This window comes from Staurois parvus, unplaced genomic scaffold (assembly GCF_062004578.1).
Source record: "Staurois parvus isolate SC_StPar_1 unplaced genomic scaffold, SC_StPar_1.0 ptg000308l, whole genome shotgun sequence".
Lineage (NCBI taxonomy): Eukaryota > Metazoa > Chordata > Amphibia > Anura > Ranidae > Staurois > Staurois parvus.
The window spans coordinates 335,073-358,208 of NW_028318104.1; the positions used below are offsets into that span (position 1 = coordinate 335,073).

A 23,136-nucleotide genomic window follows, 5' to 3' on the forward strand; every position below is an offset into this window, starting at 1 on the left:
GTGTGATGTCATTGCATAGCCCCATTATAGCACGTTTCATGCAAGTGTATGTCTTCAGAGGGCTCACATGAAACGCATTAGGGTGGGGTTGCGCGCTGACGTCACATTGCCACTTCCAGTCCCAGAACTGTCAACCATCTCAGTAAGTGCTCTTTACAGTTGTTTTTTTTTTTTTTTTATCCTTGCTGCATTTTGGCATCTGGATGCATTTTTAATGTACACTTTAAGTTCTTTAATAAATATCACACTTTATGAGATCCTTCAGCATGGCTCCATGTGGTGGGCACTTTCCTAACAGCCAATGTGATGCCTTTCAGTAGCGGATCACCAGGCACCGATGGAGTACTGAAGGAGCCGGATGATTGTATTTTGTCATTCAAGCGCTGTTTGCTGCTCAGTCTTGGCAGTATAGGAGCTGATGACTATGGCACTAGCACTTTGTCACAAGCGGTGGGGTGATTTGAATTAAGGTGGAAGCTTTTCCAGGCACCAGTGAACGCTATCCAATATCCTGCATTGGGATTGTATTTATTTATTATTATTATTATTATTATTATTTATTTTCACCATTATAATATTTTTTCTGCTTTATGCAGATATTGTTATATATAGTACATACAGTATTAGGTTTTTTTTCACATCTTGAATCCTATTTGACAGTCTCTGCACATATATTGTTCTAATAAATCAAATGTGAAGCATATTATATGGCTCATGCATGTATATTTGTGCTATACAATAGCCGGTGTCTGATAAACATTCATATATTTATTGTATTTTTTTATATGACAGCGTAGTGTGCAAGATTGGTTCTGACCTATCATTTAGCTTAGTACAATTTACCACACAGATAACCCGTCACCTTCATTCATTTATTTATTTATTTAATAAATTCATCTTATGTAAAGTATTGATCTGCATTTTGTACTGCAACTTATGAAAGCAAAATGTCCCAAACCATCAATAATCAGATGTTCAACACCAATAGTAAACTAGTGCTGCAATGCACCCATTAAACTTCACCGTGCAATTGTATCAATTATTTGCATAGTGCTAGTTATTAAAAGAAAAAAATGGATAATAATAATATTGTTGCTACTGTTATTTTATTTATTCATGTTTTTAATTTAAATTAATGTATTCATTTTTTATATTATTATTATCATTATTATTTTATTATTTATATTTTATTACTATTCACCTAAGCTAGATGGGTGAATGAATAGTTAAAGTGAAGGAGACATAGTAAGACTTGTATGATGACAGTCTGTATTGGAAAGCAGATGGCAATCGGTAAATTCAGCATCTGCTTCCTGGGGGGATCCGGCAGAAACTTTCATCCAATAAACTGTCAGGTTTGTTGTTTGGCGACTCTGTTGTTGTATTGTGAATGGCGCGGTCCCACCACTGTAATCATGTGTGGGTCTTGTGGGGTCTCCAGAGCCCGCTCAGCTCAGGTGTCGGTAGTCCCGGGAGAACGGCACACAGAAGGTTTACAATCCCTCTAATAATGAAGAATGATGTCACCGGCTTTACTATTCTCTACAATCTGCTGCCATATGTGAAATATTGTCATCATCTGGTCACCGGCCTCCAGAATAGGACCTATCAGGGGAACCCAACACAGCGGGGAGATTAAAGATTTTACTGTATAAGACACAAGAAATACAAAAGTCTAAATGTGTCTCTAAACTTCCATCCAATAGAACAAACTCCGGCTGTTCCCTGAAGAAGAAGTCTAATAATACTTTACTACAGAACTGCTTTCCAGTACGAGCGATGCTGAGAAGTGAAAGTTATAACATTTAATAGTGTTGTTTGCTGTATATTCAGTATATATTGTATATAAAATTCATATGCAAGTATCTTAATAATGTAATTGATATTAGAATGTAAAATAGTAAGAACATGTATATTAAAATTAAAGATAAAATGTCCTGTTCAATGAAATATCAATAATAATAATAATGATTATAAGAAATACTATAAACAATGGACTTATGATTTGTAAAGAAAGAATATGTAACATTGTATATACAGATGTTTTTCAATGCATCATGCTGAGGTGCACACACCAGGTTGATGCATGTTGGGGTTCTTCTAATAAAGTGGGGTTCGTTAATTAAGTTGCACTTCCATTCTTGCTCATCTGGACATTTCTTCTCTCCATTCACAGGTCAACCTGCATTTACGTTACTGCTGCTTCATTGGTTCTAGTCCTACCTATCCCACCACACCTTCAGTGTCACTTACAATTCTCCTTCCTCCTCTCCTCTTCCTTTTTCCATTGGGGTCCCCCAAGGTTCTGTTCTTGGAACTCTCCTATTCTCAATCCATACCTCCTCCCTGGGTCACCTGATCGCCTCCCATGGCTTTCAATACCATTTCTATGCTGACGACACCCAAATCTATCTCTCTACCCCTCAGCTCACAACATCCATACGCATCACTAACTTACTGACCGACATATCAGTCTGGATGTCACAGCACTTCCTCAAACTCAATCTATCCAAAACCGAGCTGCTAATATTTCCTCCCCCACGTGCCCCTTCCCTGACTTCTCTGTCAAGTTCAATGGCAGAACCATCAACCCGTCTTTGCATTCCAGGGTGCTAGGTGTAATCCTGGACTCTGATCTCTCCTTTTGGCCTCACATCCAATCACTGTCCAAAGCTTGCCGCCTCAACCTCCACAACATCTCCAAAATATGCTGCTTCCTTACCAATGACACCACAAAGCTCCTAATTCACCCCCAGGTTATCTCTCGCCTTGAATACTGTACCTCCCTCCTCATTGGCTTACCTTTACATAGGCTTTCCCCCCTCCATGAGCCAGGCTCATCCATCTTACCAACCATTCAGTGTTTGCTCCCCTCTTTCTGCCAATTCCTCCACTGACTGCCACTCAACTCACCAACAAATTAAATTCAACCATCCACAACTCAGCCCCCAGCTACGTCACTAACCTAGTCTCAAAATCCCAACCAAACCTCTCTTCCCAAGACCTTTTTGCTTTCTAGTACCCTTGTCACCTCCTCCCATGCTTACCTACAGGACTTCTGACAAGCTTCTCCGATCCAATGGAATTCCCTACCTCAATGTGTCTATCTCCTACTCTGTCCACTTTTAGGCAATCCCTGAAAACATTTCTCTTCAGAGAAGCCTATCCTGCCTCCACCATCAGTTCCCTCCCCCCCCACAGTTATTACCTGTTGTATTACTTGACCCTCCCCTTTTAGATTGTAAGCTCTAACGAGCCGGGACCTCTGATCCCACTTGTATTGATTTGTATTGTAACTGTAATGTCTGCCCTTATATTGTAAAGTGCTGCACAAACTGTTGGCGCTATATAAATCCTGTATAATAATAATAATAATCTACAGGACCAAATAATATACTGTATATGGATGGTTTGTTCATGAAATGCAACTACAGAGGGGGTCGGCAACCCATCAATTGCGGTCTGTCGACCACAGGCAGGTGACTGGTAGATCGCGAACAGGTCCCTCTCCCCCCCTTTCCTCCAGCCTCCTCCGCTGCTGCTGCTGTCATTCTCAGTGTTTGTATTCTTCTTTACAAACTCAAACATTCACTATATAAACTGAGAAATGTTTGAAGATTTTGCTTTCCTTTGAATGACTTCATGAATATTTGGTTGTAGTCGCACTGTTTCTGAGAACTGCTGTACATCTGTGTTGCATGGAGTCACCCAACTTCTGGCCCCTGTGATCAGGTATTCCAGCCCAGGATGATTGGACCACATTCCATAGTTCTTCTCTATTTCTTGGTTTTGCCTCAGAAACGGCATTTTTGATGTCACCCCACAAGTTTTCTATTGGATGAAGATCCGGGGATTGGGCTGGCCACTCCATAACGTCCATCTTGTTGGTCTGGAACCAAGATGTTGCACGTTTATTGGTGTGTTTGGAGTCATTGTCTTGTTGGAACACCCATTTCAAGGGCATTTCCTCTTCAGCATAAGGTAGCATGACCTCTTCAAGTATTCTGATGTATTCAAACTGATCCATGATCCCTGGTATGTGATAAATAGGCCCAACACCGTAGTATGAGAAACATCCCCATATCATGATGCTTGCACCACCATGCTTCACTGTCTTCACAGTGTACTGTGGCTTGAATTCAGTGTTTGGGGGTCATCTGACAAACTGTCTCCGCCCACTAGACCCAAAAAGAACAATCTTACTTTCATCAGTCCACAAAATGTTGCGCCATTTCTCTTTAGGCCAGTCAATGTGCTCTTTTGGCAGATTGTAACCTCTTCAGCACACGTCTTTTTTCCAATAGTGGGACTTTGCGGGGACTTCTTGCAGATAGCTTGGCTTCACATAGGCGTCTTCTAATTGTAACAGTCCTCACAGGGAACGTCACACCTTCTTTCATCTTCCTGGAGCTGGTTGTTGACTGAGTCCGCGCCATGTTGGCTATTCTTCTATCCATTCCAATGGTAGTTTTTCGCTTTCTTCCACGTCTTTCAGGTTTTGTTGCCATTTTAAAGCATTTGCCATCATTTTAGCTGAGCAGCCGATCATTTTCTGCACTTCCTTATATGTTTTCCCCTTTCCAATCAACTTTTTAATCAAGGTACGCTGTTCTTCTGAACAATGTCTGGAACGACCCATTTTCCTCAGAATTTCAGAGAGAAATGCACTGTAACCAGCATGTACAACATTTGCTGCCTTCCTTCCTTAAATAAGGGCAATAATTGCCTCCTGTTTCTCAAAGAATGAATGACCTCACTAATAGAACTCCACACTGCTATTATTTTGAACACGCCCCTTTCAATGAGTGATTCAATGACACAGAATCAGCAGCATGCATGTCAGGACTGTTGGGTCTGTTGGATTTCTATGACTCTACTACACCTGCTAGGAAATTATTTGCCATGTAGAAATATCATTTCCACCAAAAACAGTGACTGATCCGGTTAGTGATGTCTGACTGCTATTATTTTGAACATAACTGTATACAGTTGTGGCCAAAATTATTCAACCCCCAATGCTGTAAAGGGGTTTAGGGACTATAGTGTACATTTGGAATTGTATTCAGAATCAAATCCTACAAGGACGTTGTAACTACCCAAATGCAACTAAAATGACATCAATTGTTTATGTAATACAGTAGTAAATGGTTCTTATGTGGTTTCTTCATTGCCACAATTATTCAACCCCTTAAAGACTACCACTCTGAAGAACAGAGGTTCATACAGGTGCTTTCCATCAGGTATTGAAAACACCTGTGGATGTCACCGAGCAGCAATCAAGCATAATAAGCACCAATTAGGCAGCTTTAAAATGACTGTGATACTCAGCTCCTTCTAGACATTTACTGGTGTGGTTACAAACATGGTGAAGGCAAGAGAATGGTCCAGGAAGACAAGAGAAGAGGTGATTTCTCTTCACAGGAAGGGCAATGGCTATAAGAAGATTGCAAAGATGTTAAACATACCAAGAGACACCTTAGGAAGCATCATTCGCAAATTCAAGGCAAAGGGCACTGTTGAAACGCTACCTGGTCGTGGCAGAAAGAAGATGCTGACTTCGACTGCTGTGCGCTACCTGAAGCGTAGAGTGGAGAGAAGTCCCCGTGTGACTGCTGAGGAACTGAGAAAAGATTTGTCAGATGTGGGTACAGAAGTTTCAGCCCAGACAATAAGACGCACACTGCGTAATGAAGGCCTCCGTGCCAGAACTCCCAGGCGTACCCCCTTGCTGTCTCCAAAGAATAAGAAGAGTCGACTGCAGTATGCCAAAAGCCATGTGGACAAACCACAAAAGTTGTGGGATAGTGTTCTGTGGACTGATGAAACAAAATTAGAACTGTTTGGGCCCATGGATCAACGCTATGTTTGGAGGAGGAAGAACAAGGCCTATGATGAAAAGAACACCTTGCCTACTGTGAAGCATGGTGGAGGGTCAATCATGCTTTGGGGCTGTTTTGCTTCTGCAGGTACAGGGAAGCTTCAGCGTGTGCAAGGTACCATGAATTCTCTTCAGTACCAGGAGATATTGGATGGAAACGTGATGCAGTCCGTCACACACCTGAGGCTTGGGAGACGTTGGACCTTTCAACAGGACAATGATCCCAAGCATACCTCCAAGTCCACTAGAGCATGGTTGCAGAGGAAAGGCTGGAACATTTTGGAGTGGCCATCGCAGTCACCAGACTTAAATCCGATTGAGAACCTCTGGTGGGACTTAAAGAAAGCAGTTGCAGTGCGCAAGCCTAAGAATGTGACTGAACTGGAGGCCTTTGCCCATGAAGAATGGGCGAAGATACCCGTAGATCGCTGCAAGACACTTGTGTCAAGCTATGCTTCACGTTTAAAAGCTGTTATAACTGTAAAAGGATGCTGTACTAAGTACTAAGATTGAATGTCACTTGGGGGTTGAATAAAACTGATAATGCTGTGAGCACAGAAAAGACATTTGTGGTTATTTCATTATAACTGTTATGTTATATTTGTCTGACCTACAAGTGCCTCTTTAATGTAAATGTAAGCAAGATGACTGAATGATCAAAAGCAATGTCAAACTGGCCAAAACACTCAATTTCAGTGGGGGTTGAATAATTTTGGCCACAACTGTATATATATATCACTTTTCTTAGAACAGAAACACTTTTTTGTTTATATTGCCTTGCAAAAATGATTTTTTTATGTAATCCAGAGACAAAAAAGTATCTGAACTTAAAGCCCAACTCCAGGATAAAAGTATTGTAGTGGTACAAATACCGCTTGCATATGATGTTTGGCTCCTGCTGATTGGGGGCTGAATGGGCAAAAGTTCAGACATTAGGGTGATTGTCCAAACAGCCACAGTTGGGTCCAAATCTAAATTCGGACCAAAATGTTGGCTCATCCCTATTCTTCTCCCATAAGACCACATCAAAAATTAAAAAAGAAGGGAACTTCATAAACTGAGCACCAAATGTGTGCCCTGTATGTGTCCTCCACCTGAGGGTGTCCTATTAGTGGGACTGTATGTATCCTCCACCTGAGGGTGTCCTATCGGTGGGACTGTATGTATCCTCCACCTGAGGGTGTCCTATCGGTGAGACTGTATGTATCCTCCACCTGAGGGTGTCCTATCGGTGGGACTGTATGTATCCTCCACCTGAGGGGGTCCTATTAGTGGGACTGTATGTATCCTCCAACAGAGGGGGTCCTATCGGTGGGACTGTATGTATCCTCCACCTGAGGGTGTCCTATCGGTGAGACTGTATGTATCCTCCACCTGAGGGTGTCCTATCGGTGAGACTGTATGTATCCTCCACCTGAGGGTGTCCTATCGGTGGGGCTGTATGTATCCTCCACCTGAGGGGGTCCTATCAGTGGGACTGTATGTATCCTCCACCTGAGGGTGTCCTATTCGTGGGACTGTATGTATCCTCCACCTGAGGGTGTCCTATCAGTGAGACTGTATGTATCCTCCACCTGAGGGTGACCTGTCAGTGAGACTGTATGTATCCTCCACCTGAGGGTGTCCTATCGGTGAGACTGTATGTATCCTCCACCTAAGGGGGTCCTATCAGTGGGACTGTATGTATCCTCCACCTGAGGGGGTCCTATCGGTGGGACTGTAGGATCATGGTGACCCATATCAATTAAATGAGCCAGAGGTGAATAATCACAATGCTGCAATAGCTCTGGGCAACCAAAACGCAACACAACTCATTCAAGATTACCGTATTTTTCGCCGTATAAGACGCACTTTTTCTTCCCCAAAACTGGGGGGGAAATGTCAGTGCATCTTATGGGGCAAATATGGAGCGGCCGGTCCGGTATTTCCACCGCGGCCGTGTCAGAATACCGGGCCGGCCGCTCAGCCCTGCAGCGGGACCTTACCTGTTCCTCTATCCAGCGGCGTGCTGTCTTCCCGGCTTCTGTAGTGTGGGCACTGGGCATGACAGCCGGGTGCCAAGTGTGCATGCGCAAGAAGCGGTGCTTTTTGTGAATGGTAAGGCGGTACCTGGGACACATGACAGATCCCAGAAGCCGCCGGACCAATCACAAAGCGCAAGTGCTTCTCGCTCATGCGCACTGGGCACCCGGTTGTCATGCCGAGCACCATTACAGAAGCTGGGAAGACAGCGCGCGGCTGGATCGAGGAACAGGTAAGATCAAACAAAAACTGCGGAAGTAAGAGCGGGTACCTGTCAAATTCAGGTACCCGCTCCCCACCTCCCCAAAGGTCAGCAGTCATCTGTACTGTCCGCAGTTTCTGGTCATCCCTGTGCTGTCCGCAGTCTCTGGTCATCCCTGTGCTGTCCGCAGTCTCTGGTCATCCCTGTGCTGTCCGCAGTCTCCGATCATCCCTGTGCTGTCCGCAGTCTCTGGTCATCCCTGTGCTGTCCGCAGTCTCTGGTCATCCCTGTGCTGTCCGCAGTCTCCGATCATCCCTGTGCTGTCCGCAGTCTCTGGTCATCCCTGTGCTGTCCGCAGTCTCTGGTCATCCCTGTGCTGTCTGCAGTCTCTGGTCATCCCTGTGCTGTCCACAGTCTCTGGTCATCCCTGTGCTGTCTGCAGTCTCTGGTCATCCCTGTGCTGTCCGCAGTCTCTGGTCATCACCTGTACTGTGTCTGCAGTCCATTAGTTCAGAATTTTTTTTTTCCTGTTTTCTGCCTCTAAAACCTAAGTGCGTCTTATGGTCAGGTGCGTCTTATACGGCGAAAAATACGGTAACAGGAAGCATAACAGGATCTCCGGGTGTAAAAAAGTAAAAATTCATGAAAATTACTAAATCAATGAGATATTGATTCATCTGCCAATTTATGCCCCGGAGACTCAGTTATATGGTCCTTTTGGTAGATTTCTTTGTATCTACATTTTTTTTCTCTATCCCATAAGACCACCCCTGCCCTCCACCATCATGTAGCAGGTAATATTTCCAAGTCACTTGATCATGTGGTAAGCAGGAAGGTCCACCTGACCACAGACACATGGTCCAGCACAGGATAACTTATGGGGCCCCCGGGCAATAGGGGATGATGGGGCCCCTGTGTCCTTGCCCACACTCAAACCACACCCAAAAAAGCCTATGAAAGGTACCAAGGGCATCTCATGGGGCCCCCTACTGACTCCGAGCCCTCGGGCAGTGCCCGAGTACCCAAATGGTCAGTCCGCCCCTGGTCCAGCAAGTAATGGAAGAGTTGTTATATATTATTCATCACCCACTGGGTAACTCTGCTGGCAATGAATAGGATACAGCAAAAGGATGCAGGATGGCATCATATGGCTACAAACTATTCTAGCCAGATTCAAAGGATCCTGTAAGTCAGGGTACCTACATATGAATAGTTGTACCACCAGGTTGAGGATGTGTGCAAGACAAGTCACGTGTGTGGCAGATAGCAGGTTGGTGCTGTTGTCATACATGACTTGTCCACCTCAGGGCCTGCCCCTGCCAAGTGTGGTTCCTGTTGCCTAGACATACCAGCTGTGGCACTGCATGGTGGCATTTTGCCTAAAGCCATTGCATAGTCTTTTGAACACTTTTGGGGGACTGGTGTTTCAGAGGGCAACTCACCTGATGCAATCTGCTTGTTCTATGGCCAACATATAGTAGCTTGTCCAAAGGATTAAAGGATAGGTTCACCTTTGGAACATGTTACATTTTCCACCCATTTGTAGGGTGTAAGCCACGCCCACCGCCTCCCCCGACAGTATGGTGAGAAGTTTCCCTGTACTGTCTGTCAGATTTGAAAACAGTTTTAATCATTTAATATTTGTTTTAATAATCCTATTGTAAGAGATACTGGAAAACTGGAGTCCAGTATAGGCAAAAGGTGGTATTCACGTATTATATTTATCAGCAAGAGAATAAGTGAGATGGTAAAATTGCAGAAACAGTACCAGGGTTTGGCTCTCACTACTATTGAAGGCGAAGTTTCTGCCATTTGTGGGGTCTCTGGTGAAGATCTGGTCTATGTACTATAGACTCTGTTCCTCAGTCCTTTTAAAGGCTCACACCCTCTCCAATGTGCAGACAGCACAGAGAGTCCACTATTCAGTTCATCCATGGAAATCTGGTTCTTTCTGGCCTTCAGAAATGGTCTTTGTAACCCATCACAGACACCCCTCTCACCTAGGTGGCATTCCTTGTAGCCATCACCTCTGCCAGGCAAGTATCAATATTTTTTATTGCATTGCTTTCTTTTCTTCTGGCTTTTGATTCAGGAGGGGGGTATTTTTTTGTTTGCATTTCTTTTCTAGTATATTGTTTATTATTTTGTGTTGATGGGACCTCACTTAAAAGAGAAGTACAGCCAAGGCTAGTTTGTCTTCTTCTATGGATCGCACTAGTGCAGTTTGTTCAGCACTCCTATTACCTTTGTAGAGCCTTATAGTTAGGATTTGTTTGTGTGCTAGTCAGGGGCTTGCAAGATGCCTAGGATGCGCCAGCCTGAGAATGAGGCAGTGAGGTTACCTCAGGGCAGGTTGGCAGGCTCTACTGGTCAGGGCTTCTGGAGCCCTCCTACCCTTCTAGAAAATGATGGAAATTTCTAGAAGAGGGGTGGAGAAGGGGAGGAGGCTTGGAATTGCATGTTTGAGGGAATCTGGAAAATGCCAAGGCAGGAGACCTGGCTTGGTGATTAGGACAGCCCTTAAATGTGAAAGAGCCAGAACAACAGGGGAGTCGGGTGGAAGACAGAGTGAAGGAAGGTTCTGGAGTATGGAGCCTGGGAGGGGGCCCCAGCAGAGGGGGGCTACCTACAGGCTGAAGCTTGGCAAAAGAAGCTCTACTGTTGCACTGTCTGCTAGGAAATACAGCCTGTTAGCAGGGAAAAAGCCAGGCATGAAAGGGAGAGGAAGGGCAGGTGCAATATCCAACTAGCTCTCACTGGGACTACTTTACTGTGGATCTTGGAATCCATTGTCCAGGAAAACCCTCAGGACAGCCGGGTGGATGAGGAGATTTCCATCTGGGGTCTGAGGAGGTTCACCAAAGGGGACCCAGTGATCCTTACTAAAACTGTTGCTGTTTTTGTCCATTTTTGCTAAGAAGTTGTCCTCTGAAGTTGTACGGGTCCTTGGGCATCCCATATATGCCTAGACCCTATCCAAGTTGTTAACCTGTAATAAAAACAACAAAACCAAGCTCAAGGACTGTTTTACTTAGTTTAGAAGAAAGGGTGGAAAATGTGTGTTGCCTGGCTGTGCAGAGCTTAGGAGATCCCAAAAAATCCAGAGGCCCTCGAGAAGGTGGACTACACCCATTTCCCCATTTCCAGGAGCCTGGACCAGTAACTGGCTTAGCCTTTCAGCTAGGTCTGGGGTAGGAGTGTTGTCCCTCCAGCATTGTATGGGGAAGCCAAATACTCCTTTGTGGCAGCAGTTTAAAGAAAAAAGTATACATGGAGAAATATTCTTTTATTGAGTCCTACAGAGAAAATATTCTTTAAAATGAAGTCAGCCTAAAATGTGAACTTACTGAGCTCCTATCAACTTCACCTAATATTAAAAATGATTTTAAATTGCCCAAAGCAAATTGTATTTATTAATATAGCAGGATACATTCATATACAATATAATTAAAGTGACCCTGACACTATGTATATCATATTACAATCAGGTTATAAAAGAACATGTATAATATTTAGCTTCCAGGAAGGTGGTGAGTGAAATCTTCCCTCTCTTGAAGAGTAATGGGTGGCTCTGGTATCTGACACTTTACGAAGTATTAGATACTTTGTCCCCCTCTGTTCACTGTGGTTCCTCCTCACAAATTGACTTAGTTGTTCTGTAGTGATGTAATGTCCAGTGGGAGGAACCACTACACCCAGCAGGGGACATGGTTTCCAACAAATCCAAAGTGTCTGATACCAACGGTGTGCAGAGCAAAAATTAAATGGACCATCCACCAGAGAAGTACAGTAAGTATTAAATGTTTTCTATACAATGTTCATTCTCATTACACTAGAAAATACTAAAATGAACAATAATAGAGATAATGCCATAACTACAGGTAACCCAGTGTTGCTCCTCACATATTAGCGGATAACTGTCTTTGTATTCAGGTCAGGTCTGAACAGAATTATGTAACATTTTGGGAAGAATATACAGCCAAGAAGTCCAGAACTTGAGGCCATTATAGCAAAAACCTCCACAGCCACCATGTATTTCCCTCTGGTGCTCAGATAGGCCGGGATCATGGCAATCCAGACACTGCAGAACACCAGCATGCTGAAGGTGATGTACTTGGCCTCATTAAAACTGTCCGGTAATGTCCTGCCTATAAAAGCTATAATGAAGCTCACAGCTGCCAGAAGCCCCATATATCCCAGGACAGAGTAGAAGCCGATAACTGAACCCTCATTACACTGAATGATGATCTTCCCCTGATAAGAGTGAGTGTCCTGATCCTGGAAGGGGGGAGAAATAGACAACCAAGTGACACAGATTATGACTTGGACCAGTGAGAAGACACAAATGATACAATTGGGCAGTTTGGTTCCCATCCATTTCCTCCAGGGACTCCCAGGTTTGGTGGCTTTAAAGGCAATACACACCATGATACTTTTGGCAAGTAGAGAAGAGACGGCAACTGAGAAGATGACACCAAAAGAGGTGACACGCAGCATGCAGGTTACATCTACTGGATGGCCGAGGAACAAGAAGACACAGAGGAAGCTCAGCATGATGGAGACCAGGAGAAGATAGCTCAGGTTCCGGTTATTGGCTTTAACAATGGGGGTGTCCTGGTAATATATAAATATCCCCAATATTAAACCAGTTAGAAGACAACAGAGGATGGAGACAGCTGAAAATATGGCAACAATGGTGTCAACAGTGTAGGAGAGAAATTCCACCACTCTTGGAACACACCGATCCTTCTTCTCATTTGGCCATTCATCATCAGGACATTTCATGCAGTTTTCACTGTCTGCAGGAAGAACAATACAAACACAATGAGCATCGGAGTCAGAGCTTCTGAGGAAATGAACTGTCTTGTGTTGTCTCCCAGCTAGCAATGGGATCTCCATCAGTTAATTGTGGGAGAAAGATAGATAATAGATAGATGGATAGATAGATAGATAGATAGATAGATAGATAGATAGATAGATAGATAGATAATAGATAGATAATAGATAGATAGATAGATAGATAGATAGATAGATAGATAGATAGATGATAGATAGATAGATAGATAGATAGATAGATAGATAGATAGATAGATAGATAATAGATAGATAGATAGATAATAGATAGATAGATAGATAGATAGATAGATAGATAGATAGATAGATGATAGATAGATAGATAGATAGATAGATAGATAGATAATAGATAGATAATAGATAGATAGATAGATAGATAGATAGATAGATAGATAGATAGATAGATATCACACAGTTGAACTCCTATGTGTAGAGGCTGCACATTATGTACATTAGTATGTGCTTAAAAAAACACAAAAAGAAAAAAAAAAGATATGTAAAATAAATAGGCAAAAAGTGACAATGGGGAATTTCAATTTAATTGTCTGAAAACCCTGAAAATGAACATCTCTTTTTTCCTACCGTTTGGCCTGTTAAATATACCATTGTAAACATTTTGTTTTAATAATGAATGCAAATAAAAAAATAATACCTGTTGATTATGTCAGAAATTCAGAGCTGTCCTGTTATTATTATACAGGATTTATATAGAGACAACAGATTGCACAGATCTTTACATTATAAAGGGAGACAATACAGTTACAATGCAATACAAACTAGAGTATTAAGAGGGCCCGGCACATAAGAGCTCACAATCTAATAGGGTCGGGCAAGTGGTACAAAGGGTTATAACTGTGGGGGTAGAGCTGATGGAAGTGATAAATGTGTGATTGGAGTCGTATAGTTACATAATTAGTCTGGCTGAAAAAAGACAAAAGTCCATCCAATTCAACCATAGAAAAAAAAAAAAGAAAAAGTTATAATCCTATACCTACAGTTGATCCAGAGGAAGACAAAAAAAAAACCCAGCAAAGCACGATCCAATTTGCTCCTGCAGGGAAAAAATTCCTTCCTGACCCCCCCAAGAGCCAATCGGATATTCCCTGGATCAACTTTCCCTATAAATGTTCTATCCAGTTATATTTTGTGTATCCAAGAAAGGATCCAGGACTTTCCTACAGCAATCCACTGAGCTGGCCACAACCAACTATGGAAGGAGTCTATTCCACATTCTCACAGCTCTCACTGTGAAGAAACCTTTCCGTGTTTGGATATGACATTTCTTTTCCTCCAGATGTAAAGAGCGCCCCCTTGTCCTCTGTGATGACCTCAGGGTGAATAACTACACCGAGTTCACTATATGAACCACTGATGTATTTATACATGGAGATCATATCCCCCCTTATGTATTATACATGGAGATCATATCCCCCCTTATGTATTATACATGGAGATCATATCCCCCCTTATGTATTATACATGGAGATCATATCCCCCTTATGTATTATACATGGAGATCATATCCCCCCCTTATGTATTATACATGGAGATCATATCCCCCCTTATGTATTATACATGGAGATCATATCCCCCTTATGTATTATACATGGAGATCATATCCCCCCCTTATGTATTGTACATGGAGATCATATCCCCCTTATGTATTATACTTGATGATCATATCCCCCTTATGTATTATACATGGAGATCATATCCCCCCTTATGTATTATACATGGAGATCATATCCCCCTTATGTATTATACATGGAGATCATATCTCCCCTTATGTATTATACATGGAGATCATATCCCCCCTTATGTATTATACATGGAGATCATATCCCCCCCTTATGTATTATACATGGAGATCATATCCCCCCTTATGTATTATACATGGAGATCATATCCCCCTTATGTATTATACATGGAGATCATATCCCCCCTTATGTATTATACATGGAGATCATATCCCCCTTATGTATTATACATGGAGATCATATCCCCCCCTTATGTATTATACATGGAGATCATATCCCCCTTATGTATTATACATGGAGATCATATCCCCCCCTTATGTATTATACATGGAGATCATATCCCCCCTTATGTATTATACATGGAGATCATATCCCCCCTTATGTATTATACATGGAGATCATATCCCCCCCTTATGTATTATACATGGAGATCATATCCCCCTTATGTATTATACATGGAGATCATATCCCCCCCTTATGTATTATACATGGAGATCATATCCCCCCTTATGTATTATACATGGAGATCATATCCCCCCTTATGTATTATACATGGAGATCATATCCCCCCTTATGTATTATACATGGAGATCATATCCCCCCCTTATGTATTATACATGGAGATCATATCCCCCCTTATGTATTATACATGGAGATCATATCCCCCCTTATGTATTATACATGGAGATCATATCCCCCCTTATGTATTATACATGGAGATCATATCCCCTTATGTATTATACATGGTGATCATATCCCCCCTTATGTATTATACATGGAGATCATATCCCCTTATGTATTATACATGGAGATCATATCCCCCCTTATGTATTATACATGGAGATCATACCCCCCCTTATGTATTATACATGGAGATCATATCCCCCCTTATGAATTATACATGGAGATTATATCCCCCCTTATGTATTTTACACAGAGATCATATCCCCCCTTATGTATTATACATGGAGATCATATCTCCCCTTATGTATTATACATGGAGATCATATCCCCCCTTATGTATTATACATGGTGATCATATCCCCCTTATGTATTATACATGGAGATCATATCCCCCCTTATGTATTATACATGGTGATCATATCCCCCCTTATGTATTATACATGGTGATCATATCCCCCTTATGTATTATACATGGTGATCATATCCCCCCTTATGTATTATACATGGAGATCATATCCCCCCTTATGTATTATACATGGAGATCATATCCCCCCTTATTTATTATACATGGAGATCATATCCCCCCTTATGTATTATACATGGAGATCATATCCCCCTTATGTATTATACATGGAGATCATATCCCCCCTTATGTATTATACATGGAGATCATATCCCCCTTATTTATTATACATGGAGATCATATCCCCCTTATGTATTATACATGGAGATCATATCCCCCCTTATGTATTATACATGGAGATCATATCCCCCTTATGTATTATACATGGAGATCATATCCCCCTTATGTATTATACATGGAGATCATATCCCTCCTTATGTATTATACATGGAGATCATATCCCTCCTTATGTATTATACATGGTGATCATATCCCCCCTATGTATTATACATGGAGATCATATCCCCCCTTATGTATTATACATGGAGATCATATCCCCCCTTATGTGTTATACATGGAGATCATATCCCCCCTTAATCTCCTCTTTTAAGAAGAGGATACATTCAATTCGTCTAATCTTTCCTCGTAGCTGAGCTCCTCCATGTCTCGTATCAGTTTGGTTTCCATTCGCTTTTTTTTCCTCCAGTTCCCCAATGTTCTTTTTGTGAATTGGTGCCCAAAAATGAACTGCATATTCTAGTTGAGGTGTTAATATTGATAATAATACAAGAGAGGATTTTGCTCGCTTTAGAACTCGCAGCTTGCATGCCATTATTAAGCTTGTGATCTACCAGAACCCCTAAATCCTTTTCCATCATTGACCCCCCCAGATCTTTCTCCATCATTGACCCCCCCAGATCCTTCTCCACCATTGACCCCCCCAGTTGTACCTCCCTAGTATGTATGATGCATGCATATTCTTAGCCCCCAAGTGCAGAACCTTACATTTATAAACATTAAACCTCATTTGCAACATAGTCCCCCAATTACACAGAGCATTGAGGTCGGCTTGTAAGTTGGAGACATCCTGTAAGGACGTTATTCCCCGGCACAGCTTGGTGTCATCTGCAAACACTGAAATGGGAGTTATAATCCCAAATCCTATATAGTTTATAAATATATTAAAAAGTAAGGGCCCCAACACTGAACCCTGGGGTACCCCACTAATAACACTGAACCTTGGGGTACCCCACTAATAACACTGAACCTTGGGGGACCCCACTAATAACACTGAACCTCGGGGTACCCCACTAATAACAGTGAACCTTGGGGTACACCACTGACACCCCTAGACCATTCAGATTATGAATCATTAACCACTACTCTGTGAATACGATCTTTTAGACAGTTTTCTATCCGTTTACATTCTGATTTTTCCAGCCCGTAGACTTTACCTTACACATTAGCCGTGTGTGGGGAACTGTGTTCAAGTATACCACTTCCCCTGCCACCCCTCTGTCCAAGTATACCACGTCCACTGTCACCCCTCTGTCCAAGTATACCACATCCCCTGCCACCCCTCTGTCCAAGTATACCACGTCTACCGCCACCCCTCTGTCCAAGTATACCACATCCACCGCCAACCCTCTGTCCAAGTATACTACGTCCACCCCCACCCCTTTGTCTGAGTATACCATGTCCACCGCCCCCTCTGTCCGAGTATACCAGGTTAACCCCATCCCTCTGTCCGAGTATACCACGTCCACTGCCACCCCTCTGTCCAAGTATACCACGTCCACCGCCACCCCTCTGTCTGAGTATACCACGTCCACCGCCACCCCTCTGTCCAAGGTCCAAGTATACCACGTCCACAGCCACCCCTCTGTCCATGTATACCATGTCCACCATCACCCCTCTGTCCAAGGTTTTGCTCACCTCCTCATAAAAAGAAATCAGATTTGTTTGACAACTTCTGCCTTTCATGAATCCATCCTGTCTGTTGCTTACAATATTTGTTTCCAGCAAGAACTCCTCTATGTGGTCTTTTATTAAACTCTCCAGTATCTTCCCAACTATAGAAGTTACACTAACAGGTCTATAATTACTTGGGAAAGATTTTGAGCCCTTTTTAAATATTGGCTCCACATTGGCCTTACACCAATCCAGTGGTACTATGCCAGTCATTAAAGAGTCTCTAAAAATGAGAAGCAATGGCTGTGAAATGACAGAGATCAATTCTGTAAGGCCCCGTGGGTGTATGCCATCCGGTCCAGGGGCTTTATTCACCTTTATTCTGTCTAAATATTTTTGGATCATTTAAATTGTGAGCCAATGTGAATCATCTGGAGCTGTGTCAGTACCATCCCCCATTATGAACAGGAGCCCCCCCATGTTCCTTTGTATACACAGAGCTGAAGAAGGGATTTCATACATTGGCCTTCTCTTTGTCCCCAGTCACCCCCTCTAGATGATTCTGTAAAGGGCCTACATGCTCGGACCGGACCTTTTTACTATTAATATATTTGAAATTTTTTTGGAGGTTTGTTCTGCAATTTTTTGCCTCCCTGAACAGATGAGTTTTCAGGGATCACCTAAAGGCATCTAGAGTAGGGGATAGCCAAACAGATTGAGGTCAAGAATTCTAGAGGATGGGAGAGGAGGAGGCAAGGGATCTTGAGAGCAGGAGATCATGAGAGGAGCGGAGAGGATGGTTTGGGAGATATCTGTATACAAGACTGGTGATGTAGCTGGGGGTAGAGTTGTGAATAGCTTTGTATGTTGTTGTTGTTAGCATTTTGAATTTCATTCATTGGGCAATTGGAAGACAGTGGAGGGATTGGCAGAGAGGGGTGGCAAACAGTGAGCAGTTGGTAAGGTAGTTGATCCTGGCAGCAGCATTCATGATAGACTGGAGAGGGAATAGCCTATGGAGAGATCGGTATATGAGAAGGGAGTTGCAAAAGTCAAGGCAAGATATAATAAGGGAGTGAATGAGTAGCTTGGTGGTTTCATTAGTCATTTCATTAGTTAGAGGATCAAGTGCATCCACTGAGGATGAGAGTGAACTGTTGTAAGAAACAGAGAGCAAAAAAGTGAGCGCTTTTAGGTGGACAAGCAGCTGAAACACATAGGACAACCAAAAAAATCCTCACATGAATATACAATAAAAAGTGCAGCGCTAAAAGGTTATAAATGTGACATAAAGTAACAATATGAATATATAAAAAAGGATTCTAACTCATATTCATATATATGGGTCCCAATAAAGAAAGTTCCCAGTAAAGGTGACTTCAGACGGCAGTGCACACTGACCAGAGGTGCATGTAATGTGGCAAAAGATGGAGTTCAGGATGTAGTCATCACGGGAAAAGGATAGATGTAATCCCTTGATAAGTGAAGATCCTCAAACAAGCAGCAAAAGGATCCACTAAACAGCAAGGAAGAAAATCACAGCTCCACCGGAGAAAGCCACCACTCCTCCACTGCACATCAACGGTATCTAGGAGGAGATACTCCCCACAAGGGATCAAGAAAAAATGCCCATAGTGAAGTACAGTTAAAACTGGTTTAATAGGATAAAACAGGATGCATCCAATAAAAGGCAGTACGATGAAATAACACACGGCTAGCAAAGTATGAAAGCTAGCGGCAAAAACAAACAGGACTAACCGTCCTGTCAAATGTAGTGGCCACCGGAGCTCCACAATGCTCCGACGGCGTGACGTCAAGGCGTGCGCAGGCTCCTCCTTACGCGTTACGTGCCAAGCACATCTTCAGAGAAAGAACCGGTGAACTGTTGTAGACAGAGGAGGCCAGGTTAGGACAGGAAATGGGAGAGATTTTGTCATAGAGGTGGTCAGTAGCAGAATAGAAAAGAGAAGGGTGAAGGTTTTTACAAGTAAACATTTGCTGCTTGGGGGGATAGGTGGTTGAAAACAAGTATACTGTGAAACTGATGAGGTTGTGATCAGAGAAAGGACAGGAGGTGTTGGTGAAGTTGCCAGGAGTGCAGAGATGGGGTTATACAAGGCCAAGCGTATTACCATCAGAGTGAATGTCCATTGTGTTCTCATGAACACACTGTACACCCAGAAACATTAACAGCCCATATCTCAGTGATCACCAAAGAAAGGAAAGATCCCACTCGATGCACCAACTAAAGGCCTATTTCTCTGCTCAAGCTTGATCCGAAACTATTCACTAAAATCTTAGCTACCCATCTGATTCCTTATCTTAAGAACATTATCCATTATGACCGGGTGGGCTTTATGCCAGACAGAGAGCCATGTGATGGTATGATCCGAAGACTTAATGTTATACATTCTGTCCTGCCAGAGACTACTCCAACTCTCCTTCGTTCTACTGATGTGAAAAGGCCTTTGACAGGGTGAATTTGTCCTTCATCAGGGTCACACTGGAAGACACAGGCCTTAGTCCGACTATGAGAACGTGGACTGAGTCACAGCACAGGTGCTAATGGATTGCTCTTGTCTCCTTTCCCTGTTACAAATGGTACAAGACACGGTTGTGCCTTTTCACCCCTCATTTTCCTTTTAATGTGTGAACCATTTCTACACTATGTTAGGAGTAAGCAGAACATTCATAATATCTTGACTGGGCATAAATGCCATAAGGTCTCTACCTATGCAGATGATTTGCTCTTTTTTAGCAGTTAACTGGATGTCACCATTCCCAACTTGATGGCTGAATTTAGACGTTATGGTGAATTATCTAATTTTCAAATAAATTATCAGAAGTCTGAGGCACTCAGCTTGAACCTGTCGGAGGTCATGCTACAGAGACTCAAATCCTTTGCTTTTAGGTGGCCATCTTCCAGAGGATGGGAGAGGGTCTAGAGAAGTTCTGGAGGTGAGTGTGGGAGGAGGTAAATGGAGAGCAGGAGGTCTTGGGAGGAGAGGACAATATTTGCAGGTGAGGTTGGTGATGTAGCTGGGGGCGATGTTGTGGATGGCCTTGCATGTTGTGGTTAGTATTTTGAATGTATGTGTTGGGTTAGTTGAAGCCAGTGAAGAGATAGGCAGAGGGGCAGTAGTCATGGTTTGGATAGTAAGAGGCATTAGTCTGGCAGCAGCATTCATAGCAGACTGAAGGGGGGATAGCCAGTGTAAGGGTAGGCCAGTGAGAAGGGAGTTGCAGTCAAGTTGGTAAATAATCAAGGAGTGAATAAGCTGTTGTGTGGTGTCTTTAGTCAGGAGGGGGCAAATTCTAGAAATGTTTCGGTGTTTGAGGCAAAAAAATTTAGCCAGATAATGGATGTGGGGGATGAAGGAGAGGTCAGAGTCTAGGATTACACCTAGCACCATTAAGATTACACCTGGCATGTGTGGAGGGACCATTGGTTGTGCCGTTGATCTCAATGGTAAAGTCATGGGGAGGGGATACAGAAAGAGGAACTATTACAAGCTCAGTTTTAGAAAGACTGAGTTTGAGGTAGTGGTGTGACATCCATACTGATATGTCACTTAGTAAATTTGTGATCTGTAAGGGGATTGAGGGGGTGAACTGAGAAGTTGAGAGATAGATCTGGGTGTCATCAGCATAGAGGTGGCATTGAAAGCCACTGGAGGTTATCAACTTGCCTATGGAAGAGATTTAGAGAGAGAAGAGGAGGAGCCCAAGGGTGGAGCCTTGGGGGAACCCAACAGAAAGAGGAAGAGGAGCAGAGTAGATGGTATTGTATGTGACACTAAAAGTGCACTGAGATAGGTACCAGAATAACCAGGAAAGAGCAGAGTCATGGAGGCCAATTGAGTGGAGTTGGTGAGGACGAGTGGGTGGTCAACTGTGTCAAAGGCAGCAGAAAGGTCTAAGAGTATGAGTATGGAGTAATGGCCGTAGGATTTAGCAGTTAGCAGATCATTGGTGAGTTTTAATAGAGCATTTTCAGTGGAACATTGCGGGAGGAAGCAGAACTGTAGGGGATTGAGAAGGTTGTTGTGAAGGAGGTAGCAACTCATACCACTGTGGATAAGGAATTCAAAAAGCTTGGAGGCAAATGGGAGCAGGGAGATGGGTCTTAGGTTATTCAAACAGGTGGGGTCCAGTGAGGATTTTTTAAGTATGGGGGTGGTCAGTACATGTTTGAGCGTGAAGGGAAATGTACTTGAAGAGAGGGAAAGGTTGAAGATGTGGGTTTGAGAGTTTAGGATGGAGCAGGAAGATGGTCATAGTAATTGAGAGAGGACAGGTCCAGGGGAAAGGTGGTGAGGTGGACAGAGGAAAGGAGTTTGGCAACTTCCTCAGTGGTAACAGGGTTGAAGGAGGAGTATGGTGTTGTACTTGGTGTGTTGATTGGGAGAGAAAGCTGGATGTTGGCTATCTCATGACGAATTGTGTTGATTTTGTTATTGAAATGATTGGCAATATCCTGGGCAGTAAGCTAGTTGGTGTCTGGAAGCAGTGTGGGGTGAAGTAAGGAATTAAAGGTAGAAAAGAGTTGACAGGATTTGGATGAGAGGGTTTTGGTGATACTTGTGTAGTAGGTTTGTTTAGCAGTATGGAGGTAGGAGCTGTATTTGAGAAGGAGGGATTTGTAGAGGGTGAAGTCTTTCAGGGATTTAGTTTTACTCCATACTTGCTCAAGAGCAGGGCTGCATCTCTTATCTGTTTGCCAGGGTTGTGACAGGTGAGGCCTGGTTCTGCGTGTAGTGAGAGGAGTGTGTCCAGGAAAGATGACAGAATGTTGTTGTAGGCAGAAGTGCCCAGGTCTGGGAAGGACAGGGGAGCAATTTTATCATAAAGGCAGTCAGTAGCAGGATGAAGAAGGGAAGGGTTGAGGTGGCCAAGTTTCCTGCGGGTAACCGTTTGATGGTTGGAGGCATGGGAGGTAGGAGACAGGGAAAGTGTGAAACTGAGAAGGTTGTGGTCAGAGAGAGAGAAAGGGATGTTGGAGAGGTTACAGGGAGTGCATAAGTGGGAGAATGCGAGGTTGAGGGTGTTGCCATTGGAGTAAGTGGTGGCTTGTGTTCATTGTGTTAGGTTAAATGTAGAGGTTAAGCTGAGTAGTTGAGAAGTGGCTGAGGTGTTAACATTGATTGGACTGCTAAAGTCACCAAGGATGATGGCGGGTACTTCAGAGGAAAGTGGGGTAGCCATGTGGACAGATCATTGAGAAAGTGTGACACAGGGCCAGGAGGCCGGTAAATGACTGCAATCCTCAGATAAACTGGAGAAAAAAGACAGTAAAAATGTTTAAAAATCTAATTTTGTCATAAATTTCAGCCAAAATGTATTCTGCTTCGTGTCTTTGGCGGTGATCAGTGATTTATAGACTGCAGCAGGCATTCTGATATTGGGGGGGAATTGACTTAGTGTC

The 23,136-nt window shown here is 43.1% G+C and overlaps 1 protein-coding gene across 1 annotated transcript in view; it reads right to left on the reverse strand.

Annotated features, from left to right (window-relative positions):
• Positions 1-11,369: 11,369 nt before the first annotated feature.
• Positions 11,370-23,136, reverse strand: part of LOC149457647 (vomeronasal type-2 receptor 26-like) — a 37,265-nt gene continuing 25,498 nt past the window's right edge. Inside the window, exon 4 of the mRNA XM_089683384.1 lies at positions 11,370-12,901. Coding sequence (XP_089539510.1) covers positions 12,009-12,901 — 893 coding nt within the window. The 3' untranslated portion in view covers positions 11,370-12,008. The remainder of the gene's footprint in view (positions 12,902-23,136) is intronic.